General features: G+C 39.8%; 1 protein-coding gene across 3 annotated transcripts in view; it reads right to left on the bottom strand.

The window, feature by feature from the left end:
* The window catches only part of FRAS1 (Fraser extracellular matrix complex subunit 1), a 404840-nt gene that overhangs the window by 99034 nt on the left and 286413 nt on the right, over positions 1-19393 (bottom strand). For all 3 annotated transcript variants that reach the window (XM_025887777.2, XM_073891815.1, XM_073891816.1), the window contains 4 exons: positions 18870-18986; positions 10769-10883; positions 8140-8277; positions 5567-5599 (listed from right to left, as the gene is read on the bottom strand). In XM_025887777.2, the coding sequence (XP_025743562.1) occupies positions 5567-5599; positions 8140-8277; positions 10769-10883; positions 18870-18986 (403 nt within the window). The remainder of the gene's footprint in view (positions 1-5566; positions 5600-8139; positions 8278-10768; positions 10884-18869; positions 18987-19393) is intronic.

Genomic DNA, 19393 nt, shown 5'->3' with positions numbered 1-19393 from the left:
AAGCAACATTTCTGATTTCTCTGAGAAACAGTCAAATGGCCTCTTTGGGTCAGAGACCTCCTCGCAAGCACCATTTGCCTCGTGTATTTTCCTTGCTCAGGATGGCTCTGCAGAGCATCTGGGCTTCTTTTGAAGCAGGCAGGTCAGGAATATCAGCTTTTGTTCTTGTCTTAGCTGATTAACGAAATGAGCTGTTCTCCCTCATTCTATGGGTTGTCAGGACTCGGGTTTGTTGCCACCTTAGTTCACTACATGCCCAATTTAAAATTTTCTCTTACAAAACTCAGCTAAAGGAGATGGCTTCCTACCAGTTTCCAAAATTTTTTCTCCTTAAAAAAAGGGAACCTCTTATACCCTTCACAACAATTAACTCGAAATGGATCATGGACCTACACGTAAATTGCAAAACTATAAAACTCCTATAAGACAACAGAGGAGAAAACTTAGATGACCTTGGGAATGGTGATGCCTCTTTAGATAGAAACACAAAAGACATGACCCATGAAAGAAATCACTGATAAGCTGGACTTCATTAAAATTAAAAACTTCTGCTCTGTGAAAGACAATGTCAAGGGTATGAAAGGACAAGCCATAAACTGGAAGAAAATATTTTCAAAAGACCCATCTGATACAGGATTTTTATTCAAAATGTACAAAGAACTCATAAAACTCAACAATAAAAAAAGAGCCCAATTAAAAAATGGGCCAAAGACCTTAACAGATACCTCACCAAAGATATACAGATGGCAAATAAACACATGAGAAGATGCTCCTCATCATATGTCAGCAGAGACATGGAAATTAAAACAATTATAAGATGCCATTATGCACCAATTAAAATTGCCAAAATCTGGAATACTGACAACAACAAATGCTGGTGAAGATGTGGAACAAAAGGAACTCTCACACACCGCTGGTGGGAATGCAAAATGGTACCGACCTTTTGGAGGACAGCTTGGCTTTTTTTTTTTTTTTTTTAACAAAACTAAATATACTCTTATCATATGATACAGCAATTGCACTCTTTGGGATTTACCAAAAGGAGTTGAAAACTTAGGTCCACATAAAACCTGCACACAGATGTTTATAAGAGCTTTATTTACAATTGCTAAAACTTGGAAGCAACCAAAATGTCCTTTAGTAAATGAATGGATAAAATAAACTGTGGTACTTCTAGACAATGGAATGTTATTCAGCACTAAAAAGAAATGAGCTAGTAAGCCATGAAAAGACACAGAAGAACCCTAAATGCATATTGCTAAGTGAAATAAGCCAATCTGAAAAGACTCCATACTATATGACTCTTACTCTATGACATTCTGGAGAAGACAAAACTATGGAAGACAATAAAAAGAACAGTGGTTGCCGAAGGTGGGAAGTGGGTCTAGGAGAAAAATAGGCAGAACAGGGAGGATTTTTAGGATAGTGAAAATACTCTATGATATTATAATGATGGATAAATGTCATTATCCACTGGTCAAAACCCATAGAATGTACAACACCAAGAATGAACCCTAGAGTAAACTACAGACTTTGGTTGATTATGACATGTCAGTGTAGGTTCATCCTTAGTAAAAAATGTACCATTCTGGTGAGTGATGTTGACAAGGGGAGAAGCTATGCTATGCATGTATGCATGTGTGGGGGCAGGGTAAATGGGGAAATCTCTGTACCTTACTCTCAATTTTTTTGTAAACCTGAAATTGCTCTAAAAAATTTAAATCTTTAAAACAATTTTTTAAAAAAAATTCACTCAACAACAAAAAAAAAAAAAGAAAGAAAGAAAGAGAAAGAAAGAAACCTCAGGCAGAAATAAGATAAATTAATTTGAGGTCAGCCCAACATCTATTTCCTCTACCCTGTATAATAGGTTCAAGGATCATTTAACTTAAAGTCCTGGAGAAGTTAATAGTTAACCCCTTCACCTATTCAAGCTTTCAGGTAAAAGTTGAGGCTTGGAAACCAAACAGGCACACTATTGTGATACTTATTTTTCACGACCAACACATATACAGACCAGGCTAAATTAAATATCCCACGCTCCATGTCAGAAACTTGTATTTAAATCTTGGCTCTACTGTTTACCAGGCCTGGAAATTTGGGCAGATTACTTACTCTAATGACCCTTAAATTGCTAAAAATTCCCCAGCCTTACAGTCTTGTTAGAAGGATTAAATAGGACAACTTGTATTGCAAATTGCTTTGTAAAATGTAAAATACTATGTAATCTGTTATATATTATTACTGACTGTATGAATTAACTAGAAGTCTATCACTGGAGGTGAGCTGATACTGGGTTCACATCAATAATAATACAACACTCAAAAAAGAAATAATAAGGCATCCAAATTGAAAAGGAAGAAGTAGAACTGTCACTGTTTGCAGATGACATATTATATACAGAAAACCCTAGATGTCGCCAAAAACTATTAGAATAAACAAATTTAGTAAAGTTGTAGGATACAAAATCATACAAAAATCTGTTGCATTTCTATACCCCAATAATAAGCTATTAAAGATGTTAAGAAAATAATCCCATCTACAAATGCATCAAAAAAAAATGAAATACCTAGGAATAAATTTAACCAAGGGGGTGAAGGACCTGTGCTTGGAACTATAAGATACTGATGAAAGAAATCGAAGAACACACAAATAAATATAAAGATATTTCATGCTCATGGATTAGAAGAATTAACATTGTCAAAAGGTCCATAACAACCAACGCAATCTACACATTCTACACAATCCCTTCAAATTTCCAATGGCATTTTTCACAGAAATAGGACAAATGATTCTAATTTTGTATGAAACTACAAAAGACCTGGAAAAGATAAAGCAACCGTGAGAAAGAAGAATAAAGCTGGAGGCATCATGCTCTCTCATTCCAAACTGTATTACAAAGCTATAGTAATCAAAACAGCATATTAGCATAAAAACAGATCAATAGAGATCAATAGAATAGAGAGCCCAGAAACACACACACACACACACACACACATATATACACACACATATATATACATATATATAGTCAATTAATTAATGACAAAGGAGCCAATAATATACAATGGAGAAAGAAGAGTCTCTTCAATACATGGTGTTGAGAAAACCGGACAGCCACATGCGAATGAAGGAAACAGTACCATTATCTTACACTACACACAAAAAAATAACTCAAAATGGATTAAATACTTGAATATAAGACCTGAAACCATAAAACTCCTAGAAGAAAACAAAGGTGGAAGCTCCTTCATAACAGCCTTGGGGATGATATTTTTGGATTTGAAACCAAAAGCAAAAGCAATAAAAGCAAACATAAACAAGTGGGACTACATCACACTAAAAAGCTTTTGCACAGCAAAGAAAACCATCAACAAAATGAAAAGGCAAACTACCAAATGGGGGAAATATTTGCAAATTATGTATCTGATAAGTTAATAACCAAAATATATAAAGAACTCATACAACTCGATAGCAAAAAACCCACACAATCCAATTAAAAAATGAGCAGGATATCTGAATAATCATTTTTCTAAAGAAGACATACAGATGGCCAACAGGTACATGAAAAGATGCTCAACATCACTAATCATCAGGGAAATGCAAACCAAAACCACAATGAGATATCACCTTACACCTGGACAAACAAAAGGACGAGAAAAAACAAGTGTTGGCTAGGATGTGGAGAAAAGAGAACACTTGGGCACTGTTGGAGGGAATATAAACTAGTATAGCCTCTACAGAAAATAGTATGAAGGTTCCACAAAAAAATAAAAACAGAAATACTACATGATCCAGCAATTCCTCTTCTAGGTTATCCAAAGAAAATGAACACACATTGGGAGCCTGGGTGGCTCAGTCAGTTAAGAATCTGCCTTCAGCTCAGGTCATGATCCCAGGGTCCTGGGATCAAGTCCCACATCGGGCTCCCTGCTCAGCGGGGAGCCTGCTTCTCCCTCTCTTTCTGCCCCTCCCCCATCGCCCCTGGCAGTGTTCTCTCTCTCTCTCTAATAAATAAATTCTTAAAAAAAAAGAAAAATGAAAATACTAATTTGAAAAGATATATGCACCCCCATGTTTATTGAAGCATTATTGACAATAACCATGACATGGAAGCAACCTAAGTGTCCACTGACAGATGAACAGATAATGAAATATTACTCAGCGATAAAAAAGAAGAAAATCTTGCCATTTGTAATGACATGGATGGACCTTGAGGGCATCACGCTAAATGAAACAGGTCAGACAGAAAAAGCAAATACCATATGATCTCATTGATTTGTGGGATCTAAAATAAACAAACAAGCAAACAAACAAAAAACCCAAGCTTCGAACTACAGAGGACAACAGACTGGTGGTTGTCAGAGGTGGGGTGGGGGGGTCTGAAATGGGTGAAGGGAGCCAAAAAGTAAAAACTTCTAGTTATAACTAAGTCATAGGGATGTAATGTACAGCATGGCAACTATAGTTAATAATATAGTATTGCATTAGGGAGATGGTAAATGTAAAAGTTGTAAGAAAAAATAATTTGTAACTATATATGGTGACTGATGGTAACTGGACTTATTGTTGTGATCATTTGCACTACACACAAATACTGAATCATTATGTTGTACACCTGAAACTAATACGATGTTATATGTCAAATTTGTTATATGTCAGATGTCAATTTCATCTCAAAAAAAAAAACAAACCAATGACACAACAATGAAATTTATTGTTGATTTAAGTGATTCTTAATCCTCAGAGAAGGAAAGAAGATCTGGGAGTTTGAGGGAGATGACTTTCTTTCCAACCAAAATTTATCCTACATGAAATATAACAGGACATAAGGGTGGCTGATTCCAATGGAACAGTCAACCCCAGCTAATCAGCAGTTTAAGGGTGCTGTTTACAGGCAGCCATAGACCTAAAAAAGAAAGCTGGTCCCTCTGTTGTCCCACAGGGGTGCCAGGTCTGACTGTGCTTCTGCCCCCTGGCACTCAGCTTCTACGGCACTGTGAACTAAAGCTGGGATGCTGGGGTTTCCACACACAGCTTTCATTTCTCTCCAGTAGCAAGGCATTCAAGGAAAGGCTCACTTCAAGACTCTATACAACCACGATCCATTAGCTGAGTGTCACATAGGAATGACGGTGCCAATCATTGTTCTGGGAGCTTTACATATGTACGATTATTAGTTATTATCTCCACTGATGAGTGAGGCAGGCCGGCACAGAGAGGTTAAGAAACTTCCTCAGAGCAGGCTGACCCCCGGGGTGGTCTGGATCCAAAGGCTAAGATCTTAACCACTACTACCGTTTTTCATAGATATTGGGACTGTTTGAAATGGGGCTTAAACAACACTAATCTTTGGAATACTTGATGGCTTATTTTTTTCTATGAATACAAAGTTAAGCTATTACTACTTAACTAGTCATGTGACTACTTCAGAAAAGCTTGTCTTATATAACCTTTAAGCAGTTCTTAGAAAATAGTGCAAGCAATAATGAAGGGAACAAAAAGCAAGGACTAATAAGGAAAGGAAATTTTCATTTTCTAATAAAATTGCTATTAAAGTCGTTACCTGTGAAGTGAAATTTCACCGATTCTGGGAGACCTGAAATAGAAAAGAGAAAATCAATAAACTGGTAAGCATTTTGGGGTCAGAAATAGATGGAGAAGTTACAAAATATGGGGCAGAGGTTAGAAAAGTAAAGGATGTTTTAATCTAAATTACTATGGTTTAAGGAAAGATCACCAGGTCTTTTGTTAATGTTATGTTGAATTTAACGGTGCCAGCACTAATTTTAAGTAACAAAAAGAATGGCAGAGTAGAATAATTTTATATCCCAGTAGTTAGAGTGATTTATAATACATTCATTCAGATCCCATTTTGTCAGTACATAAAATCCTACAAATCGGTGAATGCAGATGTCGTCGTATATCACTGACAGGCTCTCTGGTAGGTCAATTCCATTGTAGAATTGAGTGATGCCTGGGACATTGATTTACACACTGTAACGATGTGAGAGATTTATCTCACGGCATTTATCCCATAGATTATATAAGATAGGACTCTGCTCTCTCTAAAAAGGCTCTAGGAATTTAGGCGAGTATAACAGATACGGAAATAACTTCAGCCATGGCTGACATGTTTTCTTTCCCTCTAATCCCAGGATATCCTGAGTTTCTTTGTAAAGTAGGTCTTTTAAAGTAGGGGTTAGAGAACCATGAACATTTTTATGGGCTATTAGTTACCCAGTTACCAAACACTGGGGATCCTCCTTAGAGAGGAGGCCTACACCCACATTTTGATATTTTCAAAGAAGAGTTAATCATTTTCTGGACAATTGCATTTATATATATATATATATATAATAGAAAATATTACTTTAAATGTTTTCTATAATTTAAGATGTAACTCTAAAATTATTTTTAACCTAGGGGCGTCTGGGTGGCTCAGTTGTTGAGAGTCTGCCTTCGGCTCAGGCCATGATCCCAGGGTCCTGGGATCTGTCCCACATCGGGCTCCCTGCTCCGCAGGAAGCCTGCTTCTCCCTCTCCCACTCCCCCTGCTTGTGTTCCCTCTCTCGCTGTGTCTCTCTCTGTCAAATAAATAAATAAAATCTTTAAAAAAAGAATTATTTAGCCCATGTTCAACTTACCATAAGAAATCACCAGCTGTTCTGTATGAATAAAGCTACTATATAAAAATAATATTCCATATAATCATGTTATGTGGTACATACATCTTAAAGATCATAAGGAAACAGGCTTCAAGATTTATAGAATCATTCCAAGGCACAGAAGTATTTAGGTGTAGGGACTCAAAACTCTTGCATTCCAGTCAGCAGCTTTGATTACTGGGTCCAGGGGAGAGATAAGGGGTAGCAAAGATTCACTATCGTGGCTTAGTGGAAGGCCACAAAATGGCTTGAATTCGAAATCCAGTTATTTGGGACGCCTGGGTGGCTCAGTTGGTTGAGTGGCTTTCAGACGGAGAAAGTCTGAGTGTCTCCCTTTGGATCAGGTCATGATCCCAGGGTCCTGGGATAGAGCCCAGACTGGCTCCCTGCTCAGCGGGGAGCCTGCTTCTCCCTCTGCCTGCCCCTCCCCCTGCTTGTGCACTGTCTCTGACAAATACTAAATAAAATCTTAAAAAGAAAAAAAAGAAATCCAGTTATTCTTTTGTTCAGTCTTCTCTTCCTTTAAAAAAGGTGCCCTTTGTCACATCCTGGCCCAACAGGTTGCATCCTCCATTCCTGTGTGGGACCTTCCCTGTGGTAGTGCGGGATGCTTCTCACTAGATTCTCCTCACCCACAGCCCTGGCCTCTTCCTCAAATGCGCCCACATCACTGCAGTCAAAGAGTTCTTTACGAAAGGCCATCTCCCCAGATCTTAAAAACCTCCACTGGGTTCCTATTGTTCTCGGGATAAAGAATCAAATCCTGACAGGCTTACAGGGCCCCTGAAGTCTGGCCTCTATCCAGGCTCATCTCTGTTCTGCTCAACCTTCTACATTCCAGACATGGACTTTTTTTTTTTTTTAATCCCCAGAATGTCACGTTCTCTCCCTCCTCAGGGCCTCTGCCCATGGGCTGTGTGACCTTCCTTGGGAAATGTTCTCCCAAGTATCCCAAGAGGCACATTTAGGCTGATTAGCATCTACCCATCCCTCACTGTCAATACCTCCCTGGGACAGCCTCCACTGAACCCTTAGTCTCGGGCAGTCTTGTTACTTCTAATTCCACCACTGAACGATTTTCTTCAGAGCTCTTCTCTTAGTCTACAATTAAACGCTTATTACTGGGATTATTTCTCAAACTGTCTCCATACCTAGGTCCCAAAACTCACCAAGAACAGGACTCATGCCTCTTTTTGTTCACCACTATAATCTCCAAGACCTCAGGGCCAGAGAGGAGGCACAAAATAAAGATTTATTGAAAGCATGCCTGCATGCATGAATAAATGAAAAAAAAAATTATGAACTGAGCCCAAACTACATATTGGTCCACAAGTCTCAAGTGATTTTCAACAGCATATAAAACACTGTCACTAAACTGTCCAGAAGGACAACGGGAAGAGTTAGGGAGAACCTGCCATGAGGATCCCCAGAGAACAGTATGGGTGCCTCAAAATAGAGGAGAAGGCATTACCAGTGAAGGAGAAGGCCATGATCTCCTGGAGGTAGGGAGCTGCAGGCGGAGGACGGTACATGATTTTGCCCTGGTTAATATCTTCTTGTGTGAAATACTGGATGGGAGATTGAGGCTGGTCCCTGTGTTCGATGATTCCTGGGGAGGAAGAGACTCAGCATCAGCATCAACAGTAATTCTGATGGTTGACTGAATGACCGGGGCCATAAACCTGCCTTTCCCACGGGTGGGAGTCTTTTATCCTTCAAGAACAATTGCTCTCTGGTTTCTTTTATCATACCATTCTCCAGTCATTCAAGAAAAAGGCAAACCTGAAACCCAAACAGACTTTAAGAGGATCTTTTAAAAAATGTTTAATTGAATTATAGTTGACAGACAATATGATATTAGTTTCAGGTGTACAACTTAGTGATTTGACAATTGTATACATTATGAAATGTTCCCCACGGTAAGTATAGTTACCATCTGTCACCATACAAATTTATCACAGTATTATTGACTATATTCCTTATGCTGTTTTTTTCATCCTCGTGACTTATTTATTCTATAACTGGAAGTTTGTACCTCTTACTCCCCTTCACCTATTTTGGCCATCCCCCAACCTACCACCCCTCTGGCAACTACTAGTTTATTCTTTATATTTATGAGTCTGTTTTTGTGTGTTTGTTCATTTGTTTTATTTTGTAGATTCACATATAAATGAAAGCATATGGTATTTGTCTTTCTCCATCTGACTTATTTCACTTAGTATAATATCCTCCAGGTCCAATTCATGTTGTCACGAATGGCAAGATTTCATTCTTTTATGGTTGAGTAACATCCCAGTGCACAAGTACACCACATCTTCTTTATTCGTTCATCTACTGATAGACACTGAGCTTGCTTCCCTATCTTGGCTACTGTAAATAATGCTGCAATAATTATAAAGTTGCATATGTCTTTTTGAATTACTATTTTTGCTTTCTTTGGGTAAATACCCAGTTACTGGATCATATAGTAGTTCTATTTTTAATTTTTTTGAGAAACCTCCATACTGTTTTTCACAGTGACTGCACCAGTTTATATTCCTGCCAACAGTGCACAAAGGTTCTCTTTTCCCCACATCCTCACCAACACTTGTAATGTCTTGCCTTTTTGATACTAGCCATTCTGGCTGGTGCAAGGTAATATCTCATTCTGGTTTTGATTCGCATTTTCCTGATGATGAGTGATGTTGAGCCTCTTTTCATGTTTGAAACCCAAATAGATTTTTGACTAGAAGTCATTGACTATAATCAATAGTAAGACACAAACTACTACCCCTAATATAACTTAGACTAGGTAATTCTCTACAAGTCATAGACAGTTTACCATACTTATGAGATTCTTTCAATTGAGTTTAAGTTCAAAGGTCAAGGTTGCTGAGAAAATGACACAGACTGGGCTCCTGGTGAGGCTATAATGAGAGTTTTCTCAATTTACCCATTTCCTTCAGAAACTCCTCAGTCTCTGATAATCTTTGGCAATAGTAACATGGATCATGATTATTATAAGAATTGGATTTACAATTATAACTGTGATAAATGCTTTAGAGGCTGCAAATTTACCTATCATTTCTAAATTTTGTAGGTGCAGAAATAATGCTCTGATCATCTTTCATGTCCTATCAACTCTTTCAAAGAAGGACACATGTGAGAGTTGGTGTTGAACTAATTCAGGTTCTGAGGGGCTGAGAGACCTAGAGTCATTCTCCAGAAGATAGCCCAGGCTGCTGGACGAAGAGAACTCCACCTCTACCCTGGCTATGTAAGAAGAACAGCCCTTGCTGTGACTTAGCAGATTTAGAAAAAGGGAAGGATGATTTTTAGGTGTTTAATTTCTCTGGACTTTATCAAAAGGGTAATATAATTTAATTTTTAGACATTTATTTCTCCTGGGGGATTTGATCGTGTGAAAGGCTTACAACCAGGGCAATGGTTGGTGTTGGGAGGGCAGCCTCAGATTCGGGAGCAGAACTGTCTTAATAGAAGCTAATCTCCTTTCCATGAGGGATAGCCACACCTCTGTTAGGGATAGGCTTATTAGTTAAGCCCAAAGTTCAGCTATCTAAAGGATGAAGACTGATGGCAGGGGCCCACCTCTCCTCTCTGCTGACTGTGGTTTCACATTTTCATTTTTCCTCGGTGCAGGAGGAGTGACTTATCCAAAGGGGAAAGGAATGGAGTGTGTGTGGCTCAGCCTGTTCTGCACTCGCTGGCAGAGCTCCTAGTCCTGAGCACAGGCTCATTCTCATTCTTGTCTGTTCACCTCTCATAACCTCACTGGGGCAGGGTCTGTCCCTATGGACCATGCTTGTGTCTGTCCTGTTCCGCCTGTGCATGGGAGGGGCAGCTCAATCCAGTGAGTCAAGTTATATGCACACCATGTTCTCCAGCACAGCTCTGTCCTACCAAAGCTGACACACTCATCAGACCACAGTGTCTCTTTCTCAGTTGGTCCTAAATTCAGAACAGGGGAACAAAGGGTATGAATAATTATTACTCCTTAAATCCTCAACAAGTACTTGCAGACAAAACTCCAGAGTTTGAAGATAGGTCAACAATTAGAAGACAATAGCATCACTCAAAAGATCATTTACTGCACATCTTACCTTGATTTGGATGCAGAGGTAAAGTGATATTGTATATAATCTTTCCGCTTGGCCTCTCAGAGTTTACAAAGGAGAGGGAATGAGGCTGAATCACAGTGAGGCCATCTTCCCGAGCCTAAACAACATTGAAGGAGGAAGAAGAACAAATAGTGTAATGAAAACAAAAGCCAGAGGCAAAAACAAACCTTATTAAAAAAGCAAAACAAAACAAAACAAAAACAAAAACCCCTCACTTTGGGCTTTTAAATTAGTTACAGCAAAATTTTTTCTGAAAGCTCAGAAGAAGGACCTGGTCTCTTGCACTGCAGATTTGTCTTGGCCTTAAGAACCTCACAGGGTCATAGAATCTTCTTCCAGTTTTCTTGTACTCTCCTCTTCCCTGCCCTCTGCCCCCAGGTTTGTGTTGGTGCATACCGTGGGCATCCCAGTATGATCACTTTTCCCTCAGGGGAACTCGCAGTGGTACACATTTGAACATGAGCCACCACAGTTGGCTCTCCTACTGTTCTACTATTCACAGCGGGGTCACTACATCTCCGCTCCTCCAATTTAATAGGCTAAGGTTGTATCTGGTAAGAAGCCCTCCCTAACCCCCCCTCCAGCTTTGCTAATGGGAACTGTGATGTTTTCAAGGGGCCAAAGATGAACTCACCTCAAACACCAAAAGAGGCTCATCATTTGAATTCAGAGGTTTAAGAATTATTTATTAAAGCACATAAAACTAGTCCATGGTTTCTTTGTCTCCATTGTACTATTGAAAAGGACTAGATATTTTCTCTGCTAGCCTTCATAGCCCTCAGTATCCAATGAAGGGGTCAAGCAAAATTAATCAAAAGGCCAATGTGTCCATATTTTTTACTGTCCATTCACTTGTATATAGCCATAACTCACCAACAGTGACAACACTCAAAGGGTGGGGGGATTTCGGATCCCATGACCAGGCATAACAGTGAGTGGGGACAGCAGCAAAAACACAGAATGGAGATGAGAAAAGGAAAAAGAAGGGTGGGCATGGGATCCCTGCCTGGGTTACATATGCTGTTAACAAGACAGAACAAAAATATCCGGCTCCTTGCAGGCTCCTCCTAAGTGACCCCTGAAGGGTTAGAGTTTGACATGCTCTCCTGCTCTTTGAAGCTCCGCTTTTTCAGAAGGAATTTCCCCATTTAGGAAAGGATTAAGTAGGGCTCAGTAATTCTCATGGAGAAGGGCGTGGTGTTCTTCCTTTTAACCGTGAAAAGATTGAAGGTTGCAGTTGCTTTGTAAGTGTCCTGAAGGCACACTTGTCCTGGGGAGAGACAGCATTTACAGGTTAGGACAACCCCCCCCCCCCGCCCCATAGTAAAGAGTCATATTTCAGGCCACTGCTCAGGTATGGAATGTAATGCGTAAGGAAAATAAGAATTACAAATAGCAGCTGGTCTCTCACCCTAAAATAAAACAAGTAAGGACAACAAATTAAAAATCTACGCCCTGTGTTAGGTGTTTATAGCCTCTGCATGTGTGCACACACCTATAAACGTGTACATGTGCAGGCACAGCCACATGGACAGAAAAGTGCCAACTCAGTACCGCCTCCTTTTCATCTCAAAGCCATCAGCGTATCTGAAAATTCTCAGGGTATTATGAGATATTTCTGAAAATCTAGATGCCCCTAAAATAATAAAGCAATAAGAAGAGGGAATGGACAGAGGAGCACGGACAAAGGGAAATATATGCCAGCCAAGGTAACATATTTTATTATGGCATGTATTGACACTATTTCCCTACTAATAGAAATAGGCACGAGGTAGGAACAGTAAGGACTTGATTCCCTGAAGAAAGCAATATTGAGTCTGACATATATCAAAGTTCAATCAATTTTAATATTGGCTATTTGGAATGTTCAATATTTATCAATTAAACATAGTAAGAAATGAAAGATTAAATTTCATAGAAATCATTATGGAAGACACTTTTTTATTAAAATATCTGTCAATAAATGAAAATTACAGAATAATGTTTCTCATAATAACCATGTTACCTCTGAATATATCTGGAATCCAACTGCTTCTCCCCACCGCCACTGCCACCACCCCGTGGGGAGCCACAATCTCACCTGATCACCAGGACGGCCTCCCAAATGCTTTCCTGCCCCGCCTACAGTCTACTTCAGCGCAAGAGCCAGCCAGAAAAGGAGGTTCAACCTCTGTGGCTCAACACCTTGTAATGGCTCTCCATTTCACCCAGAAAAAAACTGAAGTCCCTACCATGTCCCAGGAGGACTTACAAGATCTGCCCCAACTCCTCCCTCTCCCCGCCTCCCTGCCCCCAACATACACACTTGGCACATCTGTGAGTTTGAAATTGCTCTCACATTCAATCCCTCTACTCCAGCCATAATGGCTTCCTTGCTGTTCCTTGAACATCTGAGCACACTCCCAACTGGATCTGTTCAAACACATGGTTCCCTGGGCCTGGAACGCTCTTCCTTCAGGTATCTGCATGACTCCCTTCCTCACCTCCTACAAGTCTTTCTTTAAACATCATCGTTTTAATAAAGCTCAGCTCATTTACAACTACAATCTGGGTGCATCTCTCCTGTTCCCACCACCACATTTCTGATCCCCTTGACCTTGATCTCCTTTTTGTTTTACTTTTCACTCACATGCAATATATGAGTTATTTATTTGATTTATTACTTATTGCCCATTCCCTCCTGCCCCACCAAGAGAATGGAAACTCCATGAGAACATGGATTTTTGTTTGTTCATGGATGGATCCCAAGCACCTAGCACATGGAAGTGCTCAATAAAAATTTGTTGAGTGAATGAAAAATATCATTATGAACAGATTAAGCTAAGAAGTAAAATAATGAAAATACTTCTATAGCAACTTAATTAAAAAATATTTTTCATCAACTTTCAATGTCTTCTAAAGGGGGGCAAACACTTCAACATGTAAGCCTTAGCAAAGTGTGTGTGCAACTTAAATCTTTAGAATCCCAGGTCAGGATTTATAAACAACATTATCATTTCAGCCTCCGTTAAAAGAAAGACCACTTTTTTTTTTTTTTAAAGGATTTTATTTATTCATTTGAGACACAGAGATACAGAGAGAAGAGAAAGCAGGAGCAGGTAGAGAGGCAGAGGGAGAGGGAGAAGCAGGCTCCCCGCCGAGCCAGGAGCCTGATGCGGGGCCTGATCCCAGGACCCTGGGATCATGACCCGAGCTGAAGGCAGACGCCCAACCATCTGAGCCACCCACCTGTCGACTGTCATATTACCAAAGCAGCAAAGCCCATGGCTGGCCTCAGAAATTAAACACCCATGAAAAATAAGAAGATGAGATGAGTAAAAGGGGGTTCTACAAGAAATCATCCTCTCACATAGTTTGGTTAGGAAAACAAAATTAATTCACTCACATATTCATGTAGCAAATATTTAGTCAGAACCTACTCTGGGCAAGGTACCAAGCAAAGAGCTGTGGGAGAAGATGCAAGATGAATCAGATATAGACTCTTTCCTCAACTATTTCTAGTTTTTAGTAAGGGAAGTTCGTAAATAACTCCAATGTAGAAACTGCTAAGCAGTGAGAAAGGCTCAGATAAAGCACAGTAGGAATTCCAAGGACAAAGAAACATTTCCAGAAATTGCAGATAATAATTTTACTAGTGCTTGAAAAGGTCTCAAGAAAAAACATGGACAGGGCGCCTGGGTGGCTCAGTTGGTTGGGCGACTTGCCTTCGGCTCAGATCATGGTCCTGGAGTCCTGGGATCGAGTCCCGCATCGGGCTCCCTGCTCAGCAGGGAGTCTGCTTCTCCCTCTGACCTCCCCTCTCTCATGCTCTCTCTCTCTCAAATAAATAAATAAAATCTTTAAAACAAAAAAAAAGAAAAGAGAAAACATGGACACATAAGCCCGCAGCCATAAAACAAATACAGCATGCCCAGACTTGAGTCTATAGGACAAAAGAGATCAGCTGTTCCAACTGAATCCCTGCTAACCCCAGTAAGAGTAGTTTTAAGAGAACTCTTGTTACGGTGATCACTCTGGAAACAAATGGAACTAGGAAGGCTTATGCAAGGCCTTTCTCTCAAGTGGTGACCTTGGGCAACCCACCTCTGAGTACCACAACCATCTGAAAAAGGAAGTAATAAATATTCTTTCGCATTAAGAGATAAGAGAATTTATTTCCCCTTTAAGAGAAGAATTGGAAATATGATATTCAAAGTCTGTGTGTATACCCATATGATTAATATATTTGAATTTGAAGGCGATATAGTTTAGGGAATTATTAGCTGTGTGAAAGTAGGTCTGAAAATGATTCATTTAGTCAACAGACATTTACTAAGCAACTACTTTTATATGAGGCATTGTGTTAGATGCTGAGGAAGATACCAAGATTAATTAAAGATTTTGTCCTTAAGGATCTTCTAGGTCAAATTGTGGATGATTACTTGGAAAACTGAGTTGATGTAAATCTATTAACTTATTTGCTGAATCTCACACTATGCTATGCTATTTATTGGTAAATATGCATGTTTACAGACCTCCTTGCCCAAATTTGATATATATCCTAAATGCATACATCTCACATGTTTATACACACACACACACACACACACACACCTTATAATATTATTCATATGTGTATATATCTTATACATGTATGTATGCACATAATTCTTATGAAACACTACAAAACAAAACCATAAGATACAATTTAGAGGATCGGATTGGATGAAGAAGAGCATTATAAAAAGGCCACAGAACAAATTTCCATTTAGGCAGGTATTTGTTTATATTGCTTTTTACTCTGTGCAATCTTCCTGGGGAATCTCAGGCCCGAGGATTAAACCACTACTTGCCATTAATGATTCTCAAGGTTTATCTCCCATAGAGAATATCTACTGATCTTCTGCCAGCCCTTAATAGGCACACCTTTTATAAGTGCATCCCACTGAACTCATCATGGCCTCCATCTCTCCCCCTCCCCCTAGGGTCCCCATACATTCCTGATCTCAATGAATGGCATCTTGACATATTCAGAAACTGGGCTGTTTTACCCCCTTCCTATACCCAGTTGACCACTGTGGCTCTAAATATCTTTTAATCCCCCCCCCTTTTTTTTTTTACCATCTTAACCACTTTTAAGTGTGGAGTACAGTAGTGTTAACTTATACACATTGTTGGGGAACAGATGTCTAGAACTTTTTCACCTTACAAAACTGAAACTCTGTATCCACTGAACAAAATTAACTCCCCATTTCCCTCTCCCTACCTCTACCCCCCACCCCTGCAGGGGCAACTACCTTTCCGCTTTCTGTTTCTAAAAGTGTTACTACTTTAGATCGCTCACATAAGTGGAATCATGCAGTATTTGCCCTTTCGTGACTGGCTTATTTCACTTAGGATAATGTCCTTAAGGTTCATACATCCTGTAGCATGGCAGGATTTCCTTCTAAGATTGAATAATATTCCGCTATTGTATATAACACAATTTCTTTATTTATCGCCTGAAGGACATTTAAGATGCTTCTGCCTCTCAGCCATGATGTCTAATGCTGGATTATACATGGGTGTGCCAGTGTTTCTTTGAGATTTCACTAACTCTTAATCCTTATTGCCACTGCCTGCGGTTTATGCTACCAACCCTTCTTGTTCTAGATGACTGAAACAGCCTATTTCTTGGCCTCCTCATTCTGTCTGGACCCCATGGGGGGTGTTCTTTACAGCCAGAATGATCTTCCTAAATTAAAAATCTGATCGTGCCCCCTCTCTGCTATGAATCTTTTAGCATCCTACTTGCCCAAAAACATTCTTTCCGGACAATATGGAAACTCCCTCTTATCTGTAAGGTCCTCTATGATCTGACTCTCATTTCTTATTTCTTTTTCACCAAGGGATTTATGCTCTGGCCAACCGAGCTCTCTGAATTCTTCAAACATGTCATGTTCTCCTGTGTCTCTCACTTTTTTCACCTGCTGCTCATCTGCCTGGAATGAATTTCTCTCTATTTGTAGTCTAGATAAATGGGGTTTCAAAGGTGGCGAGTAGAGCAGAAGCAACAGTATCACCTGGAACTTGTTAGAAATGCAAATTCTCAGCCCTTAGACCAGATCTACTAAATTAGAAAACCCTGGGGTGGGCTCCAGCAATCTGCGATCTAACAAACCTTACAGGTGGTCCTAAGGCAGGCTGAAATTTGAGACCATGCTCTAGAGATAATTTACGCTTCAACCAGCTCAGTTCACCTCCAAGAGGAAGCCTTCCATGACCTCCCCCCACGCTCCACTGGACTAGGTGTCTCCCTGTTTGTTTCCGTATTGTGACTCTGCTTGCGTATCGTATCATAGCACTCATCATGTATTGTCATTGCCTCCTTATTTGCTTGTTTTAGACTCTAAGTTGCTTGAGAACAGAGACTGTGTTTTGTAGTCACTGAATCTCCAATGTGTTTCACAGCACTTGGGGATAAATTAGTGTTTATTTGAATGAATGACTGGAGAGGTGGACTCCTACCCTTAAACACATATATGGATATACCATATATGTATTTAGCACATACATTCATAATGTTGTGTGCTTAGGTGAGTCCAAATCACTGAATAGAAAATGTGTTTTTGTCACAGATTACAAGTATAGCCTATAGTAATGGCCACAGTCAATGTCAAAAGAAATACAAACTGTGTATATTTTAAGGAATAAAAGAGTGGGCTAATCACATTTTACAGTAAACTCACCTTTGTGACATCCTAAATTAGACAATACAGATCTAATCTACAAACATGCAACCTGAGACCCTAAAGGTTAAGTAACTTGAGAAGTCTCTAGAGGTCCACAACAACATAGTGGGAATGGTGCCATCTTCATTGGCTTCTGGCCCATTTTTTTCCCTCTAAACTCAAAATAACACTGCATTAGCATTTGGCAAGACATGTGCATGCACATTTTTCTTTACACTTTACAGAAAATTCTGATCCAAGTTCCTCTAGTCAGAATGATGAATTATAGACTTTATAGTGCTGCTGAATTATGATTTCTTTAAATTATGGTTTATGGTGGAAATGCCGATACCAGCTATTCATTAAAAACTTTCTGCTTCCCCCTTTAGGTCTCTGTCATGCCCCAGACCCATAATTTCTAAAACTATAGCTGCTCTCTTTGTTGTGGCTCAGGGCTGATACACTACTTTGGAGTGTAATTATGTGGGCGCTAACTAAAATGTGACTCCTTAATGATTAATTTACAAGGTCTTATATGCTTGTGGCTCTGTCCAGAACAGGGGTTCTGGCTTTACACACCCCCTGGATATGGGATTACAGGGGAGCTGCTAATTGTCTGAACTAAGCTTCATGTACTACTTTCGCTGTCACCTTACTTCAAACCTTTCCGTGTGCCCACACTCCTCCTTCCTACACAGCACTCAAGACCTTCTGTAATCTAGCTCACGAACCTCCACATCCTCACTACTCCTCCTCCGCCTCCCTAAGTTCTCCAGGCTTACTGACCTGTTTGCAATTTTCCCAACCATCACGTTGTCTTTCATCTCTGTGCTGCTGTTACATCTGGTAGTGCCCTTCACCTTCACCTTCACTTCTCCGTTCCTTCTGACCTGCCCCTCAGACTTTCACTTGGATAACTGGTACTTATTTCTTTGGCTTCAGCAAAGGCATTACTTTCTCCAGGAAAGTTTTATAACAGAAAAACAAAAACAAAAGCTTCTCATAGGGCTTCTAAAACACAGAGTGACAATTTCTCCAGAGAGGGGGGGCCAGAACTGACTGAACAATCATACCCAAATGGTATTGATTAAATAGACACAAGCTTGAAACCAGCTACTCGAGGAGAAGCCCTGAGACCGTCTGGACTGCGATAAAAAGGACAGAGGCAATGGACGGGAGGTTGCAGCGGATTCCACATAACCTTCCCTTCACTCTGGAATTTTACATTTCTTTTTCAAGTCAAAGAGAAATGTGTTCTCAAGGCTGGTTATTACTGGCCCCAGAGTCCATGCTCTGAGCCAGGCATTCACCAGATGCGAAAGCAGGACACTCTATTAAACCCCATCAGCGCGCCTCCTCCAAGCAGAAACCACGAGCCCTCCCAACCAACTCACGGTCATATGGAGAGACGCTCCCCGAGAGAGTTTAGGCGCCCCTGGGGTCTGTGGTAAGATCGCGATGTTGAACGTGCGGCTCTCCAGATGTGTATGGGCATCTGTGGCACTGGACACCTGAAAAGAAACGTCATACTGGTGAGCCTTTCATCCTCTGTTGGGCACAGCATGTTTGTGCACGTTTATTTTTTCCCCTTTAAACCATCTGTCTTTGAATTCTATGCGTTTTTGCGTTATAATTTTCATTCTGCTCTTCATTTTAATGCTAATGTTTTCCTGATTATAAAAAAAAAACATGCAATCATTTTAGGCAGTTCTAAAAATGCAGAGAAATACAAATAAGAAATAAAAAATCTAGACTTTCTCTAAGTAAAAATAGAAGTCATTAACATATTGATGCATTTCAGTTTAATCTATTTTCGATGCATCTGTGAAACCTGAGACACAAATATGTGTTCTGCCTTTTTACCTAACATAATACTATGTTTTGTTATTTCATTAAACAGTCTTGAAAACATGATTTT

This window comes from Callorhinus ursinus, unplaced genomic scaffold, assembly GCF_003265705.2.
Source record: "Callorhinus ursinus isolate GAN/ISIS: 27379988/994484 unplaced genomic scaffold, GSC_fseal_2.0 scaffold4, whole genome shotgun sequence".
NCBI lineage: Eukaryota > Metazoa > Chordata > Mammalia > Carnivora > Otariidae > Callorhinus > Callorhinus ursinus.
This window is presented reverse-complemented; position numbering and strand designations above follow the sequence as displayed.